Raw genomic sequence first — 27132 nt, 5'->3', positions numbered from 1 at the left:
TGCGGGGGTGTGAAAGGTCAGGTATGCTCCTGTCATGATGACCATTCAGAAATAAATGGACACCATATCCACTTCACAGGAGCCTGGGCAGAGAAGGAGCATGGAAACACACTCACCTTACTCCCCTTCCCAAGATCCCCCCACCTTCTCGCCGTCTGGTTTTTCTACAGGCTTATGTCCTTTTGTTTGTGTGCACTGGTTAACCGGCTCTCCTTATTACTTGCAAATCAGATCTCTAAATGATCCATGTTATTAAGAAGTATCCTCAGTATTATGAAGTTGCATTATATTGTTTTGTGAAGCAGTCTCTGGTTGTCATGGCGATAAGAACCACATGATGTAAGGTGTGGGGAGAGAATTTGCAGGACTAGATGTTAGCCAGCCTATTAGCCCGCAGCGGCGTCCTGCTTTAGCCTGACATCCCACCCGTCTTACTAAAGGTCAGTGTAGCTGCTGTATTCCTTAGCGAAGGCTTGGGGTGGGCTGGCGAGTGTGTGTGTGTCTGTCTCTTTGTGTGTCTGTGTGTGTGTATCTCTCTGTGTCTGTGTGCCTATGTGTGTGTGGGTCTTTGTGTGTGCCTGTGTGTGGGTCTGTGTGTATGTGTATATTCCCTCTGCCGTGCTAGTCCCCTTAGCGCAACAGGAGCCTCCGGGGTCACTCTGTGAATCCTGCCGCATGATGAATCTCCTCTGGGCATATGTGTGGCATCCCGAGGACAGTGCTAGCGGTATGGACCAGCATCAGCAGCAATCCTGCCACCTTCATATCAGGACCAAAGCAAACAGGATCGTCCCTCTGCTGAAAAATTTGTTGTTTATGTCAAGTACAGTACTAGATTGGAAAAAAAAAACTTTTATTTTAAATATAAATTTTATGAAATTGCAACTTTATTATAACATATTGCCAGACATGTAAGTCGTGATGTTACAAAAACAGAAGGGTATCTGGCCCAAGTTCTGTGTTTGCGGCGCCACCATCATCATCATCATCATCATCATCATCATCACCACCATCAGTACAAGCTCCTGAAAAACCATTGAGTCACCCTAATTCCTTCTCACAGTCTCTGTACAGTAGCTTCTAATTTGTTGGCGAGTCTGACACAGTAGAACCTTAATCGTTCGTTATATATGCCAGACAGTTATTGAAAATGGCACACCAGGCTGATTCAATAACTCACTGTTGCATCCAAGGAAGCATTTAGGGATTTTACTTAGGCGTTCAGATGGCAGCTACATCCATAGCCAGTTTCCTTCTGCCGGGTAAATATGGAAGGGTTCCATGTGGACAAACATCTCGACAGGCGAGAGCTGTCCTGTGTGAGCTTTGGCTGGCCTGCATTCCAGGAGGATTTCAATGTGGCGCTAAATCGGATCCAGAAGAAGAGATGAGAGGAATTTTGGGCTGGATGCACAGAAAATCCACTGAGATCCTGGATTCCCAGCATGTTGTGCTTTTGGGCCGACAGCACCATTTCTATGTGTGTCGGGAGCTTGTGGAGTCCACCTATGGACATACGTCTGGGGGTGTGGCCACCAGGATTCCCGAGTCCTTACTCCTTTGTATAACAAGCCTCTTTTATTACCGGGGGGGCTAGAGAGGGAAAGACAAAAGCACAGCAAGAGACAGTCACCCAGTCTTGATTTGTAGGATCCATTGTAAAGTCGGCCAGTGGGAAGGTGCACTCAGACAGATGTGGACACATGAGTGAGCTGGTCTGTAATTAGCTCACAGAGATGACATTTACCACTATGTTACCTCTGTAGAGTCATGAGTTTGGCCAATGCCCAGGTTCTGAATTGTGTCCTGCACCAAACTTGCACTTCATTCTCACCCCACACTGCCTCACACCTCATGCGTGCAGAGCTTTGGAAATACACAGGGGTAGTTACAGGCTTCGCTGAAGGTGAATGATTTATCAAAACTTACTGCTGGCCCCTTGCACAGGCGGACCTTGCTTGCCTTGTTGTGCTTGGTTATTCCGGCCTCAGATCCGTAAAACAAGGAGCCTTTCAAAGCTCAGATTAACTACCTTTTCCTGAGGCAGTAAATGAAGTTAACTTGAAATATCCATCTGTCTCCACTTGTTGTGCATGTAATGAAAAGTAAAACATAAAGCACAGAAAACAGCAGCCTAGGGTTGGATACCAGGCTGTTATTGTGATTTCATCATTGAATGTATAGAAAGAAATGATCAATTCAATCATTACTTTTTATAGATGGGGTTTGTATGTCTCATAGTGACAGGCGGTCATGAGTAGGGGCTCTAGGATCCAGAGACAGACTATAAATTCATTTATAATGATTTCAATTGGCCTAAAATGATGTCATGGTAATTCAGATGCAAAACAAGAATTTGAAAAATCAAACCACGTGGCCTCAAGATCTGTAAGCCTTCACTGTCTGATAACATTGTCAGTGTGGGAGGTGTGTTTCTGTGCATCTCTTTGTCCTCTCACACTGCACTGGTCTTCCTTCACAGCCTCAAAACATTTTCATACAGCTGTAAACACGAGACACACTCTGTGGCACTGAGACTGTAAATTTGATATGAGCTACTTTACACATGGTTGTGTGGAATACTACCTTGGTGCCAAAGATGCACTAGCAACTGGAAGGTTTCCAAGAGAAAGCCATTTTCAAAAAAAAATAAAAAATTTATTTGAAGCTCGACTTCTGATAAATGTCGTTTCATTTTTTTAACATGATCCTTTTCCGGTACACATAGGCGCACAGACACAGGGACATACACACACACAGACACACAAACAGACACACACACACACACACACTCGCCATTATATTACATATACGTTATATCAATGTTCTCTGCTTTCATCCAGGGTTTCATTCTGTAGTTTCCATGGGAACCAGCCTCAATCGAGAGTGATTTGTTTAAAAAAAAATCAGTTTTACGTAAGTGATGTGTTTATATGCTGGATGTGCGGCTTTGATTAAATACATCCACTAAAGTAACTCATTGAAAACATCAAGTTCCTGATTGCTGGGCCGTGTGAGCCGGATCACATGGCTGGGAGCAGCTGATTGGGCCCCGTGCCAGTGCTGCCCGCCAAGGATGCCCGGCTTGTCCGTGTTAACGTGCCTGATGGGCCGTAAGGAAGTGGCAGCCGTGCTGAAGCGGGAGGGAAGCGAGGCAAGGGAGCCGAGCCTTTGCAGCTGAACATGCTGCCCTACCTGACCTGGATCGTTACATTAAACTCCAGTTTTCTTTAAAGGGCCAAATGTTCTTTTTCTGGCTTAGTTTGGATAGCAGTTATCATTCCAGTTAATCTCCAGTCTGTCCCAGTGTCATTTTCCCAGTACAAATTGCTGCCGTTATCTATTAAAACCTATTAATCCTTCATTTTCTGAGAAAAGGAACAAAAGTGTCAAGAGGAGTGCTGTGTTTTAATTGGGCAGAACGCCTGCGTTCGACCCCGTTCAGCCGCGTAACACGCAGCCTCCAAGCGCGCTAATGAGTGTGATGGGGACGCCGGTGCCACTGTGCTTCGCCTTTCACCTCCGCGAGTGACCTGTCTTTAAACATCAAAGCTGATGAAGCGACGTGTCAAGATATTATGAAAGAGGAATTTACATGGGAAGGGGGATGTAAACGGTGCCGGATAATGGCAGCCAGCGTGTTTTAAATGATAATGAGACCTATATCTAATTCCTTGGAAATAATTTTCAGTAAGATTATTCATCATTTCCATCCTTGTCTAGTACGAGAGGAGTCGCGGGGGGGGGGGTGTGGGGGGGGGGGGGGGGGTAGCTGTTACTATCCGCCCCCTGGCTCGCTTTGCCACCCACGGCCAGGTCTGCCATAATAAGTATCGTTTCGGTGGCGAACTTCAAATTACCGTTAATAATGGATTTACGGGGCAGCAAGGAATCGTGCACTCCGCTGGCCCCATTTCCCGCTCCGAGTGGCCAGGGAGCCGGCCGCCTGCTTTCTGCCACCATGAACCGCCCCCCACACTTTTGTGAGATGTTCTGTATTTGCTCCCTGTGGTTCACTTACTCACCATGAATATATATGTACATTTCCATAGTATACGGCCTCTTTCTGGGCCAGTGTCGGCCTCTCGCTGGGCTCGCTGGGCTGACTGACTTCATATGATCTCCCCATGTTTGCCTTTGTACTTTGGTTTCCTCCCACATGCAGTGTGTCATTTTGGTGTGTGTGTGTGTGTGTGTGTGTGTGTGCGCCTTTCATGCAAGAAGCTCCCCTGCCTGGAGCGACCCCAGGCTCACTGGGCTGTGTACTGGATAAACCTTTGTATTATGGAGGCATGTATTGGTTTTGAAATTGACCAGCGCTTTGCATTGCCATTTTTGGGGTATGTCTTATGAAAATATTTATGGCCTTTTACACCTGTTGGAAAGTTACCCCTGTCATGGGAATGGCTACAATCTGTGCCCCCCCAAAACACACACACCCTTGGTAACCTTCCGTGGACCCCCTGGCGCTGCCCCAGATAGGAGCTTGCCACACAAGACTCATTCAGTATATGAGTATGTTAGTAAATCAGCACCAGACTGTGGCGATTTAGTGCTGCTAGCATGTCGTTATATGGCGGCTTCTAAAAACTAGGCCCCGATTTTGTTGTTCTATGCATCAAAGCAGAAATATCCTTTTTGAAACGCGAAGCTGGACCCTCGTTTAGGTAGGGTCTTGGGGCTGCCTCCTGCCGTCGCCCTGGCACTTCCTGCGGCCCGAGGGACAGGCTTTTGCAGCTTTGGTGCAGTGTGGCGACAGACTGTGTGCACACAGATGTAAATGGAACCTTGTCCCGGAAGTCTGTCTGCTTTCTCCTGGTCTGCTTCCCAGCGTTTCGCTGCCTGCTCTGCCTGTTGCGCCACTTAATTTTCCGTCATTTGCAAATTTAAACAGTTTGTTAAGTATGCTGGAATCTAGCTTGTTTATGCAGATGAGGAAGAGTAATTGCCCTAACACAGAACGCTGTGGTCCTCCACTGATTACCCTGCTCTAATTAGAGGCTGTAACATCGCACCATGCTTCCAGTGTCTTCTAGCGTCAACCCAACATTTAACCGGGTGTCTTTCTGCTGTGTAACACGGGATCTCTTTCTTTGGGATCCAATAAATTGTTTAAACAGAATTGATCTTTTTTTGTTGACTCTCCCTTATGTTATTGTCCAATAAGCTGCTGGACGTCTGGTTTGGAATGAATAAGCCTCCATTGCGTGTAATAGAGGTAAGATTGATTTCCTGCATTGTGGATGAGCATTACATTATCTAATTTATTCTAATCTTTGGTTTCTATAGCCAGATCTTACAATAAAATATCCCGGCCTCTTAATATAAACAGCTATAAACATAATATAGTTATTATTGAAGTTAATTAAGTTTTATTAGTGCATTACATATACTGACATTGGCCAGAGGGAAACTTTCGCTTGTTCTGAGAAACTTTCAGTTCTTCTGAATATTCCATTTGCTTCTCCTTCTCGTATGCGGCTGCTATTTTTGAGGGCAGCACGGCCATTCAGACAGTCAGGCTGTCTGTGATACCTTCTCCTGCACCACGTAGAAGCAAGACTCTACCTCAGGATCTGTCTGCTTGCTCCGTATTCACTCCGAATTATGAAAGGGAACCAAGGTGTAGTTGTCTCTTCTCTTCTGTTAAAACATCTCTGGGTTGTTTAAGTCGGTGCTGCCTTATATGGCGGGCAGATGCCTGGCCCACAGGCCCGGTGGATCAAGACGCCCTCAGAGGTTGGCTGCCTGTTCACGCAGGCAGCAGGTGTGTCACTGAAGAGTGCGCCACTTCGCAGGTGTGCCACTCAGTCCCCCCCCCCCCCACCCCCGAATCTGTGATTAAACACGCCCGTCCGGGGCAGCATGACGAGGACTTTCGTGACGGACGTTTCCGTTGGTGTCCTTTGCTCCAGACGTCCTTCTCTTTAGGTGCTCTTCCATGGTACCATCCACACACTGACATCCGAAACCAGACACTAGTCTGACTTACACATGCCAGGGGGAGGCGCTGCAGAGTCATTTTGGACATAGAATTTAGAATTTATTGATCAATTGACACACCACAGCACAGTGCACAACAACGAAATGTGTCCTCTGCATTTAATCCATATGTGACATCGTGACATAGCAGGGGGCAGCTAATTCAGCGCCCGGGGAGCAGTGCTTGGGAGAGGTACCTTGCTCAGGGGACCTCAGTGGCGCCTTGCTGCTCGGGGATTCGAACCTGGTTTTCTGTCCAATAATGGCTGACCTGCTTCCCATCACTGATTCAGCACCCGCCGTATTGCCCTTTTATGAATACTCAGTGATGGGTCACAATTCATCTGACTTCCAGGCACTTAGAAAAATTGAATGCAGCACGTGTTACGATGCACCGTTTTAGAAGGAGCTCTAAATGGGCAACTGGGCTAATGTTACTCATTTCTTTAATTCACTGTGTAAATCACACAAAGGTTTTACCAAATCTGTAACGTCTGCGCATTATAGGGAATATATCATTCTTACGTCAGTGGCCGTGGAAGCGGGTGCCGAGCATGCAGAGCGTGACTGGGGGGCATCCCCTTATGTCTCTTAGAAACATTATTACAGGCCATGGAGGCGAGTCGCTGGTTTGGCCCCAGTCACCCACCCGGTGCTCTGTCAGAGTTATTTTTAACGATCTAACCATAGGGCTTTTCAGATATAAATGTTAATGAGAAGAACTTAAGACAAAGCTCATGGTTTTTAAACAGTTACTCTGAATTTGCATAAATAACAATGACCTATGATAATCAAGCGTGTATCTAAGTGGTTTTTACAATATATAGGATTTTTTTTAGTTTAATTTGATAGATCATATAATGTAATAGTTTAATATAATTCTAATTACTTTTTAATGCATTTAAGTTTCTGTTTAAAGTATGAAGTTCTAATATTGGAGTTGTAATTACAGTCGGCAAATGAAAGGTCATCACTTCTTAAAATCAGCCTGTGGATTGTGCTTTAGAGAAATGGGGGATATACATAATATTAGCTGAGACATTTACATAGTGCACAAGAATACAGTCACATGCTTCTATTACTTTGTTTATTTAGGTCAGTATTTAGCTGTATGTATATGTATATTCCCTGTTCAAACATCCGACATTTTTGGTAATTATTTAAAAATGATTTACTGTAACAATCCATGCAGAAAACAAAGTTATTAATTTTGTGTGTATGCCATGCAAATGATTAGTTGTAATTTGACAAACAAATTTAAAACTGTGTAGGTAAACAGGGCAGGAGTTAATATTGCAGTTATGATAAAATTGATGGACATTTTCCGAAATAATTATGTTTGCTTGAAACCAGCATAGTGTGAATATATTTTTCAGAGTTTTGTACTTATCCAAGTGCACTCTATGTTTAATATCTGACTTTAGAGCCACAGCATCTAAGCCTGTGGGTATTCTCTCTCCTGTTCCTGTTTTGGCATTAGTTGGTTTAATATTGGTGATTGCTACCAAATGCAGCATGCACTGAGAGGGGGGCACGTTAGAGGCACCCAGAACAAAGACTGGAAACGCTGAGGTGTGTGGACATCACTGCAACCTACCGTAGGCTGTACGATTTGTACGTTTCACCACACACCATGATAGCAGTTTCAGTATAAAGACAGATTTAGCTACTTTAGGGTTTTTATGGTTTTGTGCCTGAGTATTGCCACTCACTAACCTTGTTCAGATTTGAAATCCACTCACTGTTCGTGTAAGACCTTCTCTGGAGCGATCTGAAAATAAGCCGAATGATAGAGTGCTAGCCTGAAGCACAGGCGTCTGAAAGGTACTCAGGCATGGGAAGTGTCTCCGGGCATTCCTGTCCTCCACAGTCCGACAGTGACGGACCGTTACTCTGGGAATGCTGGGAATGTCAAACTCTTGTTGTGGGAGGTGAATAAAGGGAACTGGATGGGCTCCCTCTGCTCAACTAGTGGTTTCTCCTCTCAGTCTTTTCAGAAGTTTGTTGTTATTATTATTCATGTCAATTAAATATAAACTGGGACAAGCTCCACCCAGAGTTTGGCCCCTTCCCTGAAGATACTAAACACTATGAGATGGCCAGGCAGATGGCCAGGTCTTCTAGGTGTCAGTCCTCTCCAGAGAATCAAAGATGCTTTTTTCCCCCCACTAGCTTTGTGTGTTTTTATTTTCCTTCATTCTGGCAGTCAGCCAGGTATGTGATAGACTCGGAAGGGCCTAGGTACTGGTTGAAGGAGGACTCAAGAGAGGACAAAGAAATGAGGGCCTTTCAGGAAACAACTACAGACATGCTAATGTGTAAACAAGCATGCTAATGCTGAAGCAGGTATCCTAATCAAGCATGCTAAAGCTGAAGCAGGCATGCTAATGTGTAAACAAGCTTGTAATGCTGAAGCAGGTATGCTAATGTGTAAACAAGCAAGCTAATGCTTGAAGCAGGTATGGTAATATATGTAAACAGGCTTATAATACTGAAACAGGTATGCTAATGTGTAAACAAGCATGCTAAAGCTGAAGCAGGTATGCTAATGTGTAAACACACATGCTAATGCTTAAAACAGGTATGCTAATGTGTAAACAAGCATGCTAATGCTGAAGCAGGTATCCTAATCAAGCATGCTAAAGCTGAAGCAGGCATGCTAATGTGTAAACAAGCTTGTAATGCTGAAGCAGGTATGCTAATGTGTAAACAAGCAAGCTAATGCTTGAAGCAGGTATGGTAATATATGTAAACAGGCTTATAATACTGAAACAGGTATGCTAATGTGTAAACAAGCATGCTAAAGCTGAAGCAGGTATGGTAATATATGTAAACAGGCTTATAATACTGAAACAGGTATGCTAATGTGTAAACAAGCATGCTAAAGCTGAAGCAGGTATGCTAATGTGTAAACACACATGCTAATGCTTAAAACAGGTATGCTAATGTGTAAACAAGCTTGTAATGCTGAAGCAGGTATGCTAATGTATAAACAAGCTTGTCATGCTGAAGCAGGTATGCTAATGTGTAAACAAGCAAGCTAATGCTTGAAGCAGGTATGCTAATGTGTAAACAAGCTTGTAATGCTTGAAGCAGGTATGGTAATATATGTAAACAGGCTTATAATACTGAAACAGGTATGCTAATGTGTAAACAAGCATGCTAAAGCTGAAGCAGGTATGCTAATGTGTAAACACACATGCTAATGCTTAAAACAGGTATGCTAATGTGTAAACAAGCTTGTAATGCTGAAGCAGGTATGCAAATTTTTAAAAAAACAAGCACACTAATGCTTGATGCTGGTATGCTAATATGTAAAAAGGCTTCTAATGCTGAAGCAGGTATGCTAATGTGTAAACACGCATGCTAATGCTTAAAACAGGTATGCTAATGTGTAAACTAGTAATTGAAACAGAATTCTTGTGTGGGTGTGCTGGCAGAAAATCAGGTGGACCAGTCCCACAACAATTCATTTGGCAACAAAATCACAATACAGACCCAGCTACATTTTTTTCCCCAGTTTTTAACTGACAAACTGGGGGAGGGGGGAGGGATGGGCTCAACATACATTTCTGTGAAATCCTAAGACTTTGCACAGTTCTGTACACACAGACATGCTAATGGCTAAACATTCATGGCTACCTGAAATGTTTACTGTATTGTGAACTGAATGTTTCTGTTTAAGTGAATATTTCTCCTCAATACTTTGAGATTCTTCTTATTCTTTAAATTACCTGGAATGCAGCAGTAATTAGGCAGCTTGCACCATCCCAAACAACAATGAACTCCTGAACTGTTACCCAGGCTTGCTTTGGGGTATAACTATGCGTGTTTCTCCTTTGTTTGTACATTTTAATTATTAAAGCTGTTCTAATATGCAGCATCCTCCCAGTTCACTGGCAACACAATGTCAGACTTTTGATACGTATTACTGAAGGTCGTGAGTGACATGGGTCGAATGTGCAGCTCTGTGAAGCAGGCATGCTTGTGTCCTTGGGTGTCCTTGGGTGTTTAGTCTTCATTTCTTCTGCCCTCTTTAATGCATGTAAGTGGACATGGAGAACAATCATCTTATGCTCTATAAAAGACCTCGCATAATGGCACAGCATTGATGCAACCATTTTGTCGACCCTGAGGTTCAAGCCTGTGACCTTCTCATCACAGACACAGACGCCTAACCTACTGATCCCCAAACGCCGGTGTGTTTCCAGTTTCGAGCCAAGGACTTTCTGTTCAGGAGGTGAACGTGATCAGTGCTACACTGCGGAAAGCAGAGATGGAATGAGATCGTCCATGGAAACCTCTTATGTGTAACATGTAGGTCTGGCTGCGGGAGATTGTTTTGAAAACCCAAAGATGTTAGCCATTAGTTCTTTTCAGCAGGCGTACCATCATTTGCTTCCCCTCGGCAATGCCTGTTTATGTCCGTCCTGCAGTAGTGCAAATTCCAAGGGTTCATCTTCATTTTTTCCCTTGAGTTGCTTCTTCACTGGAGTCCAGGGCATCGCCTGCCTCTGTCTGTCTGTCTCTCATTAGGTGATCCAGCCTTGGGGGACCTTTATTATCACCCAATCCCAGCACGCAGCCTGACATGTCAATGCCCCCCATCGATTACTGCTGCCTTTTTCTGCCTCCTGACAGACAGGCTAGGCCTGTGCACTGTGAGCTGCACTGGCTCATTAAGCCCTGTGGGCGAGCCCTGAACTCCAGTAGCATGGCTAGCTGTAGACCTTCTGGGCCACATGACGGGAACAGGAGGCTGGGGCACTGGTAGGGGCTAGGGAGACCCATACTGGGAGAATGGGCGAGATCAGGGAGACTGAGAGAGATACCTGAAACTGGGAGACCCTTAGAGAGGTCAAGAAGAGTGGGAGAGATTGAGAGAGACTACGGAGACTAGGAGAGATTAAGGAGACTGGGAGGCACTGGGAGAGATCAGTGAGACTGGGAGGGATCTGGGAGACTGGGAAAGATTCAGCGAGACTTGGAGATACTGGAAGAGATCAAGGTGCCTGGGAGATACTGGGAGAGATCAGGGAGACTGGGAGGTACTGGGAGAGATCGAGTAAGACTGGGAGGTACCAGGAGATAACAGGGAGACTTGGGGTAGGCGGGGTGTGAAAGATATTGAATTAAGGCTGAACGATTGTTTTGGTTCCACTTCATAAAAGTATTATACACACACAGTGACTACGTTTACATGCACAGCTAAGTCGAGCTATGGTTATAGCTTGACTATACCATTTAATCACATTACTATCCTTCTCCCAGCATACATGCACGACAGGGGAAATGAATTACTGAGCGAAATATGTTCCGACTCCGCTACAATAGGTGGTGATACGGCTCTTTTCAGCTTGTTAGTATTGGGCTTTTTCTGGATGACCTATTATGTCACAGACGGAAAAAAAAGAATTAAATAAATAATAATGGGTTTGTGGACAAATTAAGTGACACAAGCTTCAGTTGCGATCTTGTCGGAAGAACAGATACAACATGAGCAGGATGGCATAACAATAAACTAAGTATTTTGTATAATATGGTATGACAGCACGGTATGGGAAATTTTTCAAATAGTAAAATGTGATTTTGTTGTAATAAATATTGGGGTATTTATGAAACAAAAAAGGTGTTTATTATAAATTATGAGTGCTATAACATCTGTACCAAACTGAAGGTAATAAATAGCCTGATCTTAATCTAGCTGACTAGCGATGTAAGAATCGGATGTGCATAACATGCAATGTTGGTATTAATATTGTACGTCATCCTATCCTACTACAGCCATTTTCTGAATTCGGTACAAAATACCCTGCCTAGCGTTGTGATGTCATCCAGCGCCAGTAACAGTTTTTAAGGCAGTGGAAACCAACACCTTGAGGTACTTTTGGTACCTTCTTGAAGTTCCAAAATACAGTGGCTAGTGTGGTGGGAAAGTGCCCTTTAGGTGAGCGGTGAATTGGACAGCTTTACAGTGCTTTACAATGCTTTACAGTGCTTTACAGTGCTTTACAGTGCTGTACAGTGCTGTACATTTCGTACGTGCTGTACCACCTCTGCTATGCTCCAGGTTTTTTATGTTACTTCTGGGTCAAAGGGGAAGAAACCGTGCAGCATGTGCAGGATGCCTAGGTGGGTTTTAGTCCGATTGAGTGTACACATGTAGTAAATCGATTACCAATTGCATTATCTGGGTGTCTTAGTCCGACTTCGAGAAATTCGTTTTAGTTCGATTTCAGTCGGACTAACATGTTTACATGTAATTTAACGGTCCAGTTTTGGTCGGACTAACACAATAATTAGATTTTCTTAGTATGCATGTAAACGTACACAGTGACACAGAATGATAATGCCATCCAACAGAACCGTAAAACAGATCAACATTAACAACAAACGAAAAGTTTAACTGCAAGTAGTTGCTAAAAGCAGATGGTTAATGATCGGCACAGATTAGCCGGCGCGGTGGATTGGCCACTTTACTGCTAGGGCTGTTTCTGTTCACTGGAACCATGCTTATGCTTAAAGTACACCTTAATGAACAATGGAGGCTGGCTGGCCGCTTGCACAAGCTGGTACTGGCTCCATGGGAGATTTCCACAGTAATTAAGTTTATTTTACCAACACAGAAGGACTTTGCTGCGGTACACACCTTTCAGAAAAGGTACTTTGCACTTGACTCTGGTAATTACTCCACATATTGTATAAGTGTTTATTTGGGTGCTGCTTCAAGCCTGATCAACTTCACGAGTGTTAAATTATGGTAATATTTTTGAATAGCACAAACCACATGTGTTGCAGTTTGTCTTTTTGTAGTTGAAAGGGATGAATTAAAGCCTTAGAGCTCATGGCAGACATTGACTTGAAGGTGGCTTATGATTTACGTGAGACAAACTGAACACTTTATGTCCACTTACCATAGCTGTGCTTATGGCTTGGGCTTTAAAAACACTTTGAAGGATTTGAATTTGAATTTGAATTTGAAGGAATCATTTTCCATGCGGAGTAACACTGTGACCTCACACCTTCCCAGGTTGAGCAGCCTGTGTGTCTGCAGACCACAGGGGATTCCTCTGGGCGTTCGTTGGCTTTCCACCACCTTCTTCCATCACAGCAGAACTATGCATATAGAAAAACTAGCACCCGCAAGCTACCCATAGAGTGTGTGTACTGTATGTGTGTGTGTGTGGTGGATTATGTTTATATTACATTGTGGGGACCAAATGTCCACCAAAATGTAATAAAAACCTGTTATTTTGACGTTGTGGAAACCATTTTTCTGGTCCCACAAAGACCTGTGAATGCAATCAAAAAGCCAAAATGCCGAAAGTCTTGTATTTTGTTTGTTTACTTATGGTTAAAGTTAGGGCTGGGTAGCCCGATTACGGGCTTACGATTGTCATGTTGGGATTAGAGTTGTCCTCTATAGAAATGAATAGACAGTTCCCACAAAGATACAATTACAAACCTGCGTATGTCCTACAGTGGACTAGCATCCCCTTCATATCCCCTTTCCTTTAATATCATATTCTTATTTTTTTGTTTTGTTCTGTTGCTTGCTCTGAAACGATATTTAGCTCCTGGTACTGTAAGTGAACTGCTCTATTCCTTAGAAAGAGTGGTGAAGCTAAAGGGTGTGGTTTGCGGCTCTGTTCCTCTAAGGGGTGTGGTTTGCGGCTCTGTTCCTCTAAGGGGTGTGGTCTGTTGCAATATATTCCTCTTAGGGGTGTGGTTTAATGCTGTATTCCCTTAAAGGAGTGGTGAGACGAAGAGGTGTGGTTTGCTGCTCTTAGAGGTGTTCCTCTTAGAGGTGTGTATTGCTCTCCATCACACAGAACCTTCATTAAAAGTATGTCTCTGTTACCTGTTTCAAATTGGCTCAGCAAACTGTTGACCCTTGTTTCGAGATGGTGCCCAAGCATCGAGCTTTCAGACGGTCCACTGAATCTATAATGTGTGCCGGGTAATATGGAGTACCGTGTGAATGATGCAAGCCGCCGGGCCCCTTCCTGCTCATGGGCTATGGCAGTGAGCAGTGCTACTTGGTGCATCTTGTGTGCATCTTCGTTTTTTGCGGCGCTGTCAGCTTTGGTAGCTTGTGCGTATATGTTTCAATCGAGTACAGCGAGTCGGTGCATGGCGAGCGTTAATGGAGGCTTAATGTCAATTCCAGGACCGCTGAGGTATTACCTTAGCTGAGCCAGTGGAGGCCTGGTGAAACATCTCGCTGGATATTCCTGCTTGTAATACTCAATCAGCCAGATATGTTTTGTCCATTAATGGCGGTGTTAGCTTGAAAGGCAATTTATTCTTTACAGATCTATTGTGGGCAAATTATGAATGTCACATCTTTTATTTATGGGAGTTCTGTTTTGATTAAATTGGTGCCGTGTCATGAAGGTAAGCCCTCAGTTCCAGTGGCACCCTGTCCTCTTGGATGTTGATGGATCTTTCTCTCCCTCCGCAGGTCCGGTGGCGGTGATCAGTGGGGAGGAGGATTCGGCGAGCCCCCTCCACCACGTGAACCATGGCATTATTACACCTTGCACCCTGGATGCTGCTCCTGATGCCGTGGTCATTGGCATGACCCGGATCCCGGTCATCGAGAACCCGCAGTACTTCAGGCATGGGCACAACTGTAACAAGCCAGCCACCTGTGAGTACCCCGCACACACCGTTCCCCTGGTGGTGTGGATACCAGCAGACTAAATCAAATCGGCACTTGCTAATTAGTGTTTTGGTTACTGTGCAACCAAGAAGATTGTGTCATGTTTGGCTTAATCTGGTGTTTTCATTAGAAAACATCAGTAGTATGCTCAGACTGACAGCCTCTATATTTATAGATCATCCATATTTGTTTGCACATAACCAGCTGTGTGTTGGCTATACCAGTAGTTTGTTGTCTTTTTCGTGCCATGCAGATTGGCAGTCTGGTAGAATCCTGCCCTTCTCACTGTAATTCATGATCTGCGTTGCTCTGCCTGTCTCTGATTGGCTCTCCATCCATTCCGCGACTGCACCTCATTGGGGGGATTTAACAAGTATGGATGTTAGTTTCCTGGTCAGGAAGAAAAAGCGCTGAAAAGAATTCCCTACCGCTAAAGATGGACTGTGTCCAGCCATCTTTCTCTTTTGGGGTCCATAAAGCTATGGACTCAATGGTTCTTTGTTGTTTCTCTCAGTGCTGGATCTCGCCTCCTTCTAGGGCACGTTTGTGTTTTCTTGGCATTTCTGTAAAAACACTGACTTATTTACGCTTCCACCTGTGACCGTTATATTTCAGCACGCTGGATTTTGGCCCTACTGCAGTAACTAACGCTAGGCTTGCATATCGACTTCTCAGACCTTCAGATCTTCATCCCCGGGTTTATTTCCATATATTTTCTAGTACATTTGCCACATCAGGGTGCAGTTGTTGGGTATTGATTACAGCATCCCTTTGATCTCGTTCTGCACCGAATTTGAAATAAAGAATTTGACAAGCCTCCGGGTCCAAAGTAATTTTCTGTAGCAAGGAATAAAATTACATTGTTGGACAGTTCTGGATAAAAATAAGCAAAATGGGTCCATTATTAATAATAAAAAATGTCTGCCATTTATTTATAGCTGCTTCTGTGAGGTCATTAGTGATTATGGAGAATTGGGATGTGGTTGTCGAAACATTTGTGTCTCTAAAAATAGCCCCATCTGCTCACCTTGATTAGCTTGGCCTGTTCCTAAAGCCTTGTAGGATTTCACAGCTGTTGCATGGTGACAATCCCCTCTTATCGCTGTAACGCCTGGTGGCAGCAGTCAGACTGCTTATTTATTTATTTTCATTTTTGCATGGTGTTTCTGTTCTGACACAAAGGCGTCGGGGAACAGTCCGCCACAGGTTCCTCGTTGCCGGGAAGGCACTCCACGCACTGCGGGGAGATGGCGGCGTTTTGGAACCTTGCCGTTATCCTCTCCATGAGCGACTCGGAGGGAAGCAGATGAAAAATGACAGAGCCACAGGAGAAGCCAGCCAGGCCTCATTGTTCTATCAATCCAGCCAGAAGTTGCGAGAGGCTCGGGCAGCTACAGAGAAACTCAGGGATGACCCGAAAATCCAGTGGATTTGTCGCATGCCACAGACATCTGATACGTGACACGAGTCGCGAATGTTACCAGAAAATTCTAACTGGCAGCCTGCTGAGTCGGGGCGATCTGCTGGAGGAGTGGGGGTCCATCACAACCGAATCCTCTTTCTCTATATCACCCGTAATGCATTTCTTAAACCAGGGGACCCAAAGGGAAGAGAGGAACTCACATTTAGCACTGATAAATAAATTAATAGAGTTATGCATTATGGATTGAATGAATCTTTTATGGCAAATGGCTGATCCGTCGTGCCCATGTGCTTCGGATCTCATCGTGAATTAATAAGTAAATGACGGGCGACTTCGTATTAAATGTATCCTTCATGGTCATGTACCTGCGATTCCAATGAGAGTGAAAACAATGTTTAGATGGGAAGAAGACGATGACGCCTGGGCCCAAAAATGAAGGGTTGCCTGTACTTGTGCCCTTTCTGGACACTGTGTAGGTCTGCTAGGTTTGATTTTTTTTTTAATATTTCATTTACACAAATCCACTATTAATTTGTTTTGCCTTCAAGGCTAATTTCATTATTATAAGAGTTTTTATACTAACCCTCACTGATTAGCTGTGACCCTCATTCAACCCAGTCTCTGCAAAGATAATTTAAGCTGCTCTTAAAAAGAGCACATAAAACAAAGGCCAGCATCATCAGTCATGCATCAGCCAGCGGAAAAACAAGAGCTCCTCAGTACCTGGTGATGTGCGTCTAAGATAGTATATAAATAAAAGACAAAGGCCAGAATGCCCTTTAAGGGTCCTACATACACGAATGTGATTATTTCCTGATTTCTGTGTAATGAACGGCAACCGGAGCAGAATTTACTTCTTTTGCTGACAGTGACAGGCAGTGAGGCTTCCTCTTATGGCTCCTCTGTGCACCGTTTCCTTGAAGTAGAAGTGGATTTCTCCTAAGAAGATCCGAAAAACCAGCTTCGGTAAAGAAATACACTGTCAACACTGGTGAAATCCACTGTGAAATAGCTACATTCCCGATGCACTAATCAGCTCCATTTACCACCTTAATGGTTTCTAGGTATTCTGTTCCAGTTCTGGTGGCCGTCGACGTATTTGGCTTTGGTTTCAGAAAGTGCATTTTCGCAAATGTGTGTGAGGTTGGCACTGGGGCACGTTCAAAGGCCTGCCTTGTTTCGTAGCGAGATCCTGCCAGATCTGCCATCTGGAAACAGGTGACAAAGTTTCTTAAAACAATTAATGTACAGTTAAAAATATATAATTATGTAGTTTTATTTTGATAACACTGAAAACAGGCAAACTTACACGTTCCAAAATGTGTTACTGTATTAATCATTTATGGCAACTTCCATGTTAAAAAATGTTAATATCCATCCATCAGACGATTTCAGTAGGTGGCCTTCACCTGAACTACAGAGATGTGCAAAGACACACAGAGAACATGGGATCCCCACACGCGTGCGGGTTTGAGGGCTCAGCTCAACCTGGCAGCCCTGGAGGTGTGAGTGTGACAATGACGCTCTCTGAGCCGAATGCCTTTTGGAAGTTAATTATTCCCAATAGGGATAAAGGTTCAAACCCAGCCTCAGCCTGTGGGTCCTTGAGCAAGGCCCTTAACCCCGAGCTCCCTGGGCGCCGCTACGGGTGGCAGCCCTTCGCAGACAACTTCCTCTATGAAAAAAGAGCAAGTTGTGGGAGGCGTAAAGACAATTTCCCTACAGGGATCAATAAAGTATCAATTATTAATTAGAAATTTTTTTAATTAATTATTAATATAAAATATGAAATGCTCCATGTAACAGTGAGTGGCTGCTGAGTAAATTATCGTGAAATCACTTAAAGCGATGTCTTTTACTTTGCAATATCGATTTATAATCCGGAGTGGATCGCACCTTCAGATGCGGACGTGAGAGGAATGCCCATCGGCGCCCTCAGAGCCTAAGCCAAGACCTCTGGGGTGAAGAAAGACAAACGGAAGGCCCACTTTCTCCAAATATTTTCTTCCAAGTGGCCGACTATGCAAACTCATTATGTTTTGCCAGCGCTGATTACAGATTACTTTTCCCTCTTAGCTATAAATGTGCGTGCGCTGAGTCAGCGGGAGAATTGGCATCTGGGCTGGGACGGGGAAGCGTGGCTGAGCACGTTGACTGCCATGAAAGAGGCTGTCGGATGCACGTTGCAGCTGGATTGCAGGAATAAAGGAGCAGACTCTTTACATCGCAACCCCCTGAATTGTTCCCCCGGGACTGTGCTGTTACAACGAACCAGCCCAGAGAACTCTCCAGATGGTTTACGACCTTCTCAATGTCGTGTGTCATTTTTATTTAGCCACCAGAAAGGGAAACAGTGATTAATTATTGATGTCTGACCGTGGAATTATAATTTATTCATTCATTTACATGAAAGCATCGTATCCAGGTCAGTCTTCCTGTGCCTGCGGCAATGCTGAGGGTAGAAATCTCAGCCTCTCACCCGCGAGGCGCTCTTAGCATAAACAAGCTCGCTAACCGGCAGAAGTAGGGCGTCACTCGGTCGATTGCAAGCACTTAAAGTCTGTGTATCTTTCGGAGATCTGGGGAGCCGAACTTGATGCAGGGGGAAGCAGGCAGACAGGTCACATGGAAACTTGCAACCCCGTATCAACATGGACAATGAGGAGGCCTGTTATGCTGGGATTTTGTATGCAAACAGTACGGCTTTGTGAGTACAGGTGTTTCTTTGGAGTTATAAATTGCTGGGCTGGGGAGGAGACTTCTCTGAACAGAGATGAGGCAGAGAGAAAGACTCCGGCTAGCTGAACATGGCACGCTGCGGAGGGATGTCTGGAGTAAACTGGAGAGGCCTTGAAGCAAATTCAGCATTGTACTGTCACCGCAGGCCCTTCTCCATCAGGCGGAGCACTACTGCGCAAAAAGGAGAAGAAACCGTCAGTGAGGAGCTCGTCTCATGAAGGGTAAATGAACAATTGCAAGCGGCTAGATGTTGTCTTTTAATCCTGCGGCCCCCTTGAGCCAGGTTTGTGCAAAGAGAGTGGAGCATGCAGGCAGGGAGAGCATCCTGGGAAGCCCATTCGCCTCCCCCCCCAGCCCCCCCCCCACCTCCATCCTCGACCACGGGTGCAGGCTGGACTGCCGACTCCATGGCTGGAGGTAGCATAGGATGGACCAGTACACTGCTTAATGGTGGTTAAGTGAGGATAAATGAGAGATGTAAAGGCAAGCAGTACTTCAGGCTACACTGCTATCTTCCCCAGGCTGTCACTGAGAGCTGAGCATTGATGACAGCGAGAGTCGGTCTGGGAGGTGCATCCTAGCATGACTGGTGCTGTTGTTTCAGACTGCATGAAAGGACTTCAGAACAATAGGAGGGGGATGCGTAGGATGGGGGCTCGGTCTGGGTTTGGTGGGTTCGCTTGTATCACGGCAGACAGCCAGACGGAAGGTTTCAGCCTTATACATGGGGAGGGTGGATGGTGTTACCAGTGGCAATCTGACACCACCTTTGGGAGATGACCTGCTTCAACGTCCCCGGTTTCACACTGTCCTCAAAGAAACGTGCTTCTATCTTCCAGGCCCCAGGAGCGACTGGTCAAAGGGCTGTTCCACATATGCAAGGATGACTTCCATTGGTGCGTCACCCCGACAGGCCTATTATTTCCAGGGCCAGTCTCCTCGGGGTGTCATTCTCCTTGAGATGTCATTGTCCTCCTCTGCCTGAGGCTTCCTGGCCTTCTTCCACTTAAAAAGCAGCAGCCTCATCACCCTACAGCCCTTGACCATTACCATGCTTCTTTGATGGCAGTTAAAAATGCTTCTGGTCTCATTTCTGAGACCTAAATAGATGCAGACAGCAAAGAGATGGCTGTGGGAAACAGGATAGCAGTTCCTGGACAGCAGGCGTGAAGAGAGCCTCATGCTGGCATGTGAGGAATCCTGGTGATGTTCTTCCTGCACGGTGAAGGGGCACACAAGGTCTCTGACCAGCGGTGAACCCTTTATCGATTACACCTTGTGGTCTGTCCCAGGTTTCAGCTCTGCTTGTGGGAGCATCTCCGTTATCTGCTTGGATCTTGGCAGTGAAGAATGACTTCAATTAGAATACCTTCCGTTTTCCCGATTAGACAGAGGAGAGATGGGCTGGGGGCTGCCGCAGCAGTAACGGGAATACTGCAGGAGAGAGCTGGGTTCATGGGCACAGAACAAACAAACAGGCTCGAGGTATCGGGACTGAGCAGATTCAGAAGATATTGCTTGGGAGAAGATTATGAATCTTGGGACTGGCTTCAGACTGGTTTCTGGGTGTGATATGAAATAGACCATTATATAGAAGTCAAGGAGATGCAGGAGGGCCGATCTCTAGAGTATCCTTCAGTCCCTAGTAAAGGGTTATTTCTCTTCTTTATCCATCCATGCAATTCTCTCTCTATTTTCAACATTCCTTTTTCAGTAAGGAAAAGTATAGATTATAAAAGGATACCTTTTCACCGTAGCATGATTCTTGGGGGGGCGGGGGGGGGGGGGCACCAGATTATGTAAAGAAAACCCCACCACAGCATGGCAGAGACTTGAATCCTGGTCCCAGACGTGTGAGCGAGCTGAGCTAACCACTGCACCACCAGGCTGCCCCTGAATGCAATACCGTACCGAAAAAATGTATTAGTCATTTTAATGAATGAATCTTAACAGTAAATTTATGAGATATACTTAAGGCGTTTAAATACTTATTATTTGCAGTTTTTAAGTAAAAGCTAGAAGAGTCAAAATGTTGAAGATTATATATTTTTTTACTCTCATTAGAAATATTTCTTGCACACCCATACCATTCTACCTTTGCGCTGACTCTTACCCCTTCAGCATGATGTTACCTACATCTATAGGTAAACAGAGTGCATCGCTTATTACTTACTGTGGAAAGATGTAAATGCATTTATAGATGAAGTTACTGAAACTGAAATAAGGAGACAGCAGGATGCCAGTCTGTATCCAGCAAAGTTTCACTTTATAAGCGTTATTGTGTCCTTTCAGTAGATGACCTGCTGGTGTATAAACATGAACTGTTCAGTTCGTTTGTCTTACCACTGTATCTAAATGACAGTGTAGTTCTCAGTACTGTAAAAGCGAAGTCTTAATACCAGGAGTGGGACTATACAAACGGCCCTTATTTATTTTGATTAGTGTGTATGCTCTAATATGTCACTCTCAATTTATTAAAGATCTTGGCTTTTGAACCACCTTTGTAATGCTCATTGCACCCTACAAACTAACTTTGCCCTGTGCTCCTATAACCGCCGTCCAATAGATGTAGCGCTTGTTATATGAATTATCGGCTGATTAAGATCATGTTAGTAACAGAAATTAATCACCATGATAACCGTATTACAAACGTCTCTTAGAATTATATCTGAGATGAAGGTGTCTGGACAGCCAATATATCAAAATGTAATTATGTACATTAACCCTTTTTTTCCCTTTATGCCGTCTTTCTTTCTGATCATTGAATGGTAATGTAACTAATTTGGAAATTCTTCCATGCCACTAGAGCTGATGAGGCCTAACCAAGTGGCTATAGCCCACGAGGCGAGTGGGGGGCGGCTCGGGGGGGGGGGGGGGGGGGGGGGGGGGGGGATATCAGTGACCATGTGTGATTCACCAAGCAGAAATTACATTTCAATTACTCAGTTTACAATTTACATTCTAATTACGACCAGTTCTTTTCCATCTAAACAGGATACAGAACCTTATAGGTATTTGTTTATTATGCAGAGTTAATAAATGAAATCTGAGGGAATATTTATAATATACCTGAAAAATTCACAGAACCGCCTTGCAGCCCACAAACGCCCGTCTAAGCCCCGTCTGCCGGAACACGCACCTTTCCGTCTGAGTGAGTCACCTACCAAATGATTATTATGATTGTAGTGATCGTTTAATTATTGTATATTATTATAATACACACATTTAGGAATTCTAATCATCCCTTTCACCTGTTGGTCTGCTTTATATATGATATAAAGGTACAGAACATCCTAAGGAAGAAGAGGCAGCACAGCAAACACTTTTTAATGTTGTTTTTAAACCCGTGATGCCAAAGTATAGCTGCTGCTTAGTCACCTATAGTGTGTCTATATTAACATCTAGATGCTGGACTAGTGGTTAAGACAACCAAACCGAGATGGACATTTCAGGTCCTGATAGTAAAAATCCAGACCAAGATTTTGTTTCAACCAACCAGTTGAGTACTCTGTGACTGTGACTCTTTATACTCAACTGGTTGGTTCAGGGGTGTCAAACTCCAGTCCTGGAGGGCCGGAGCCCTGCACAGTTTTTGGTTTACCCTCATTTTACACACCTGATTCTGGTCCTTGTGCTAATTACCACACAGCTCATGAGCTGAATCATTTGTGGTGAAACAGGGAAGGAAGTAAGCTACACAGGGCTCCAGCCCTCCAGGACTGTCGTTTGAGACCCCTGGGTTGGTTGAAACAAAATCTTGGTCTGGATTTTTACTCTCTGGACTGAAATGTCCATCTTCGCAACCAAACCTGAAGGCTGCTGCTGTAGCCTAAAGAGAAGCCGTGTGTGGTGCTTTTAAGTAGTTTTACCGTGATTGGCTGAGGCAATAATACATGAATGTGAAGGTGGAATTCATAAGCTGCACTGATCACAGAGGAGTCTTTAAAATGGCTTTTATATATTAATATATATAAGCTGAAGGGTTATTAGGACCTAGGTTTGACAGGCCATGGTGTGATATAGATGTGAGTTCCCCAAACAGCCATGGTGAAGTGACACGTCACAGCTGCAGATGCACACCCTCTGCAGTGTGTGGCAGTAACGAGGGCGTGCTTTACCCCTGGGCCGGGAGGCTCACTGTGGGCAGGTGTGCTGAGGGGCTGCGTGGCCGGCAAGACCTTGGAGGCTCATTGATGCTCGTCTGTCACTCGAGTGTCTCATTTCCTCCCCTTTGCTCATATTCTACATTTCTGAATGTACAGAGTTTGGTGGCAGGCGGCTAAACTCAGAAAGTCTGTTTTATTCCCTTATTTTTGGTGATTTTGGCTCCTCGGCTAGTGTCTGATGAATAATCTCCTGTTCCTGCTACCCCCCTCCACCCCCCCCATTTTAAAAAATGTGCATTCAGCTCGTCACCGGTGGAGAGGAAAACCCTCGATTTGGATTTGTTCCTATGTGACTCAGGCCCGATGCCGAATGCTCCACAGATGGCCCATGGGAAAAGCAGAAACCCCCCCCCCCCCCCATCTAAAGACTATTGTCAGTGCATGCTGGAGCGCTGGTTCGGTCTGGGCCGAGGCGTGAACGTGCCAAGGCTTCTCCTGCGTGGCCTTTCTGGAAGGGCCACCTGCCCAAGACAGCGGAAGGAGCCCCATGACCCTGACACCTCCTTAACCTAAAAACGCCTCACTGCCCCCTCCCCACAGACAGAGATCTCAGGCCATATCATTTAGCATTTGTATTTGATAATATCCATGCTTTGAATAGTGATTGAGGGGAACTGTAGCATTCTGAATATTTATAACTAATAAGACAAAATCATCACTTCAACTGAATTGAACATACAGCAAATAAAATTTAATTAAGCATCTACATAACAGTTCATAACAATGCATTTTGTGTTGTCGGTGGTGCATGGGCAATTGCTGAAAGTTGTGTATTGTAGATACATTTTGTTGCTAATTATGACAGCTGGGTTCATCTGGGTTCTGAAATAAAAGCCTTGCTGGCTGTAATCATGCAGCGCTCCGTATACGGCACTGGCTGCTTATTAAAGACCCTGGAGCGGACCGCCGCTTTAGGAGTCGGACTGATTCCCAGACTGATTACGGCGCGAGTCCTCAGGTCGAGCCTACAGGCAGACGGGACACTATAAATGTAAATGTGTTTTAGAATAGCGGCTCGAATTGGTGCGGCTGTCGCTGCTGTTGTCGAACATTAGCAGCCTGTGTACGGCGGTGGCCTGCAGCAGCAGGGAAAATGAGCAGGAGCACTGCGGACGTTGACGTAGGTCAACTCAGAAATATGGACTAAATCAGACGTAAATACGTTGTCTTAGTGCCTTTTTTTAGCCTCGCGGGACTTCAGAGAGTGTACTCTATTTTTCCCCGAGAAGGAGAAGAGGTACGGATGGGTAACCTCCATTGCAGTTACAAGCTGTGTCTGTCCTAATTATCCAGCCCAGACAGGCTGCTTCAAACTCATACCTCGCTGGGAAGGAAGTGAAAACCTACAGAGGTGTCAGCAAAGTGACGAGAGAACACAAGCATTTAGAAAAACTCTCTTTGCTGTCCTCAAAAAAGATTGTAAGTGTTGAAATCTGATTTATGTGCCCATAGGTTGTGAGATGGCCTCAAAATGTAATTAGCATGGAGCTCTTTCGGCCCAGAGTGGCTCCATATCCTGGTTTGTGAGTAAACACGCATGGGATTGGCTGTGTTTGATCTGTGTCAGCAGCAGGCTTTAGCAGCCAATCGAATACCAGGCCCACTTTCCTTTTTTGACTGCCCCGGGTGCCCCCAGTGTTTGCTTTGTTTGGTGGCCCCGAGGCTGTCAGAGGAAACGCACCGTTAGGCCCCCGTGCCGGAGGTCGGCTCCATTAGCCATGCTGGACGCAGCTTCTCCAGAGCACTCGTTTGAGTAAATAGCAGATGCTGTACTTGCTGGCCATATGGAGCTGACTGTCTCCCTGCTGAATATTCCCGGGAATGCTAAGCAGGTAGAAGGCTGCAGAGACTGTTGACTTAGCTGCTCCCATGTATATGGTGGCAGACACGTCTCCCCTTCTCCGCATACCTTTAATTGGGATGTTTTCATTTGACAAAAGTGTGTTCCCGGTGGGGGGCGGGGGGTGTGTGCCTCCGTCCGCCATGTGCGGCTTTTCAAAGCCACCACGGCACTTGTAACGCGGCCCCGGGGCCCACTGCCACGCCTCCACGGGCAGCTCCTCTCTCTCGGCATGGGGCCCCCAGCCCTTGCCAGCGGTATGGCTTGTTAGTGTCCCATCTGTGCCGGAATGAGAGCGGGCGTTCCGCGCCGGCGCGTCCCGCTCTCACCATGCAGGCTGTCCCCGCGCTGACGAACCCGCGTCCATCTGTGTGCCCCCTTCCCACAGATGTCCAGCACATCAAGAGGCGGGACATCGTGTTGAAGAGGGAGCTGGGGGAGGGTGCCTTCGGGAAGGTCTTCCTGGCGGAGTGTTACAACCTGAGTCCCACTAAAGACAAGATGCTGGTGGCAGTCAAGGTGAGATGCAAGTGGGGGCTGTGTCTCCCTCCTTCCCTCCCTCTCTCCCTCTCTCTGTTTCTCTCTCTCTCTCTCTCCCCCCTCCCAGACAGATTAAGCATCCAGTTACAGCTGAGGGGTAAGGGTCACACCTTCCCACCCCCCTCTGCCCCACACTCCCTCAACCCCAACTCCACCCCAGTATGCATCTGGGATTGCCGATCGATGTGTGTTCGCTACTCATTCCCGATGTGATCGATGAGAGGAACCGCCGGTGGCCGGTATTGCCAGGGCGCCTGGACCCAGATTTCCCAATGCGAGGCCGCGTGGGATCTCCCTGTCATCTTGCAGCTAGATCGGGCATCTGACCGGCCATCAGAGCAGCCGTCTGCTGACAAATAGGTCACCAGCTTAGCTTCTGTAAATCACATGACTGTCTGATGACAACCCTATCCTCTTGCCTTACGTCACACATGAGGAGCATGCGGTTCGATAAGGACAGAGGCTAATATTGCTGGCATTTGGCATTTTCAAAGTAGTACATTCAGAGTTTGTCCCTTGACTGTGCTGTAACTTCTGGGCTGCCTATCACAGACCCCTGCAGTCATTCTCAACCATCCGTTTAACATCAAAATCATTATAGGGGCAGTGAATTGCCTTATCCAGGCTTAAAGATCTTCAGATGATGTGGTTTGTGTAACCTGTTCTGGCTGGGTTTCGATCTGTACTCTGCTATTAATTATGATCAGATACGAGCACGAAGAGCTTTTGTAGTCTCTGTGCCTTGTGTCACTGCTCAATGGGGATGAGGCAAAAATGACTGTGGAAAAAATGTCAGTATATAATAATAATAACAACAATAATAATTATATAAGCAAGAGCCAAATGATCTAGTAACTCCTGAGCCCGGGTGAAATTGGTGGGGGGGAATTTGATGGAATTCCGAATTTGCATGAATCCTGGCTTGGTGGTTACAGGGCGTGCAGATAGCCTAGCAGCAACAGCTTGACATCCTAATTTACAGCCGCCCATGGAAATCGGTCACTCTCAGTCTCTGCATCTCTATGCCCCTGCCTGCACTTCCGCTTCCCTCCATTTTTTAAGAGGGACGGTATTTCATGGAGGAGAGGCGGTCGAGGCGAGCAAAGAAAACACCAATGATGAGCATGATAAATATTTGCCGACATGAGGTGGCGAGACATAACAGCGGCCCACTTCGGTCACGTCGATCTCTTTCGGGCCACCAGCACCACTGGACGCCCACCCCGCCCTGCTTGCCCCACACGCCACTGGAATCGAGTAAAACACGTTCCATCCACCATGTGTTTCTGATCGAAATTAAAAGGCCGACAGATACCTCTGAGCCGTTCCATTTTCTCCATCCCACCATGTACATGGCGAAGATCTGAGGATGAGAACTGTATCCGTACAAATGAGGCTTATATAAATCCTATGGGTGACACACAGCCAAGGCAGTAGTGCTGTGATTAAGCTGCCTGTAACCCTGTAAAGTGTATTGATCCAAACACAATCCCGAGAAGAAGAGTGACCCAAAGTGTCCCTGCCTTTATTTTGCACAGGGTGGAGACACACTTCTTAAAAACACATTTTCCTCTCTGAGTTTACATACCAAAGTTTATCCACACGTTGTTGTTTTTACAGTTTATTTATCCCAACTAGACATAACGATTAAGGCATTAGAGAGCGGCTGACATCTTCATCAGATGACAGGGCTCTGCATCTCGTTAAAGACCTGTGCCCATATTTATAAAGCATCTCAGGATGAATCACGCAAAGTGTCTCACTAGGAGAAGAGTTT

The 27132-nt window shown here is 45.4% G+C and overlaps 1 protein-coding gene across 1 annotated transcript in view; it reads left to right on the top strand.

Moving 5' to 3' along the window:
* ntrk3a (neurotrophic tyrosine kinase, receptor, type 3a) overlaps positions 1 to 27132 on the top strand; it is a 152947-nt gene that overhangs the window by 106079 nt on the left and 19736 nt on the right. The window contains 2 exon segments of the mRNA XM_048973025.1: positions 14447 to 14635; positions 25204 to 25334. Of these exon segments, the coding sequence (XP_048828982.1) occupies positions 14447 to 14635; positions 25204 to 25334 (320 nt within the window).

The sequence above is a fragment of the Brienomyrus brachyistius genome, chromosome 13, assembly GCF_023856365.1.
Source record: "Brienomyrus brachyistius isolate T26 chromosome 13, BBRACH_0.4, whole genome shotgun sequence".
Classification (NCBI taxonomy): domain Eukaryota; kingdom Metazoa; phylum Chordata; class Actinopteri; order Osteoglossiformes; family Mormyridae; genus Brienomyrus; species Brienomyrus brachyistius.
Note: the sequence above shows the minus strand (reverse complement) of the source record. Positions and strands in the feature narration are given on the sequence as shown.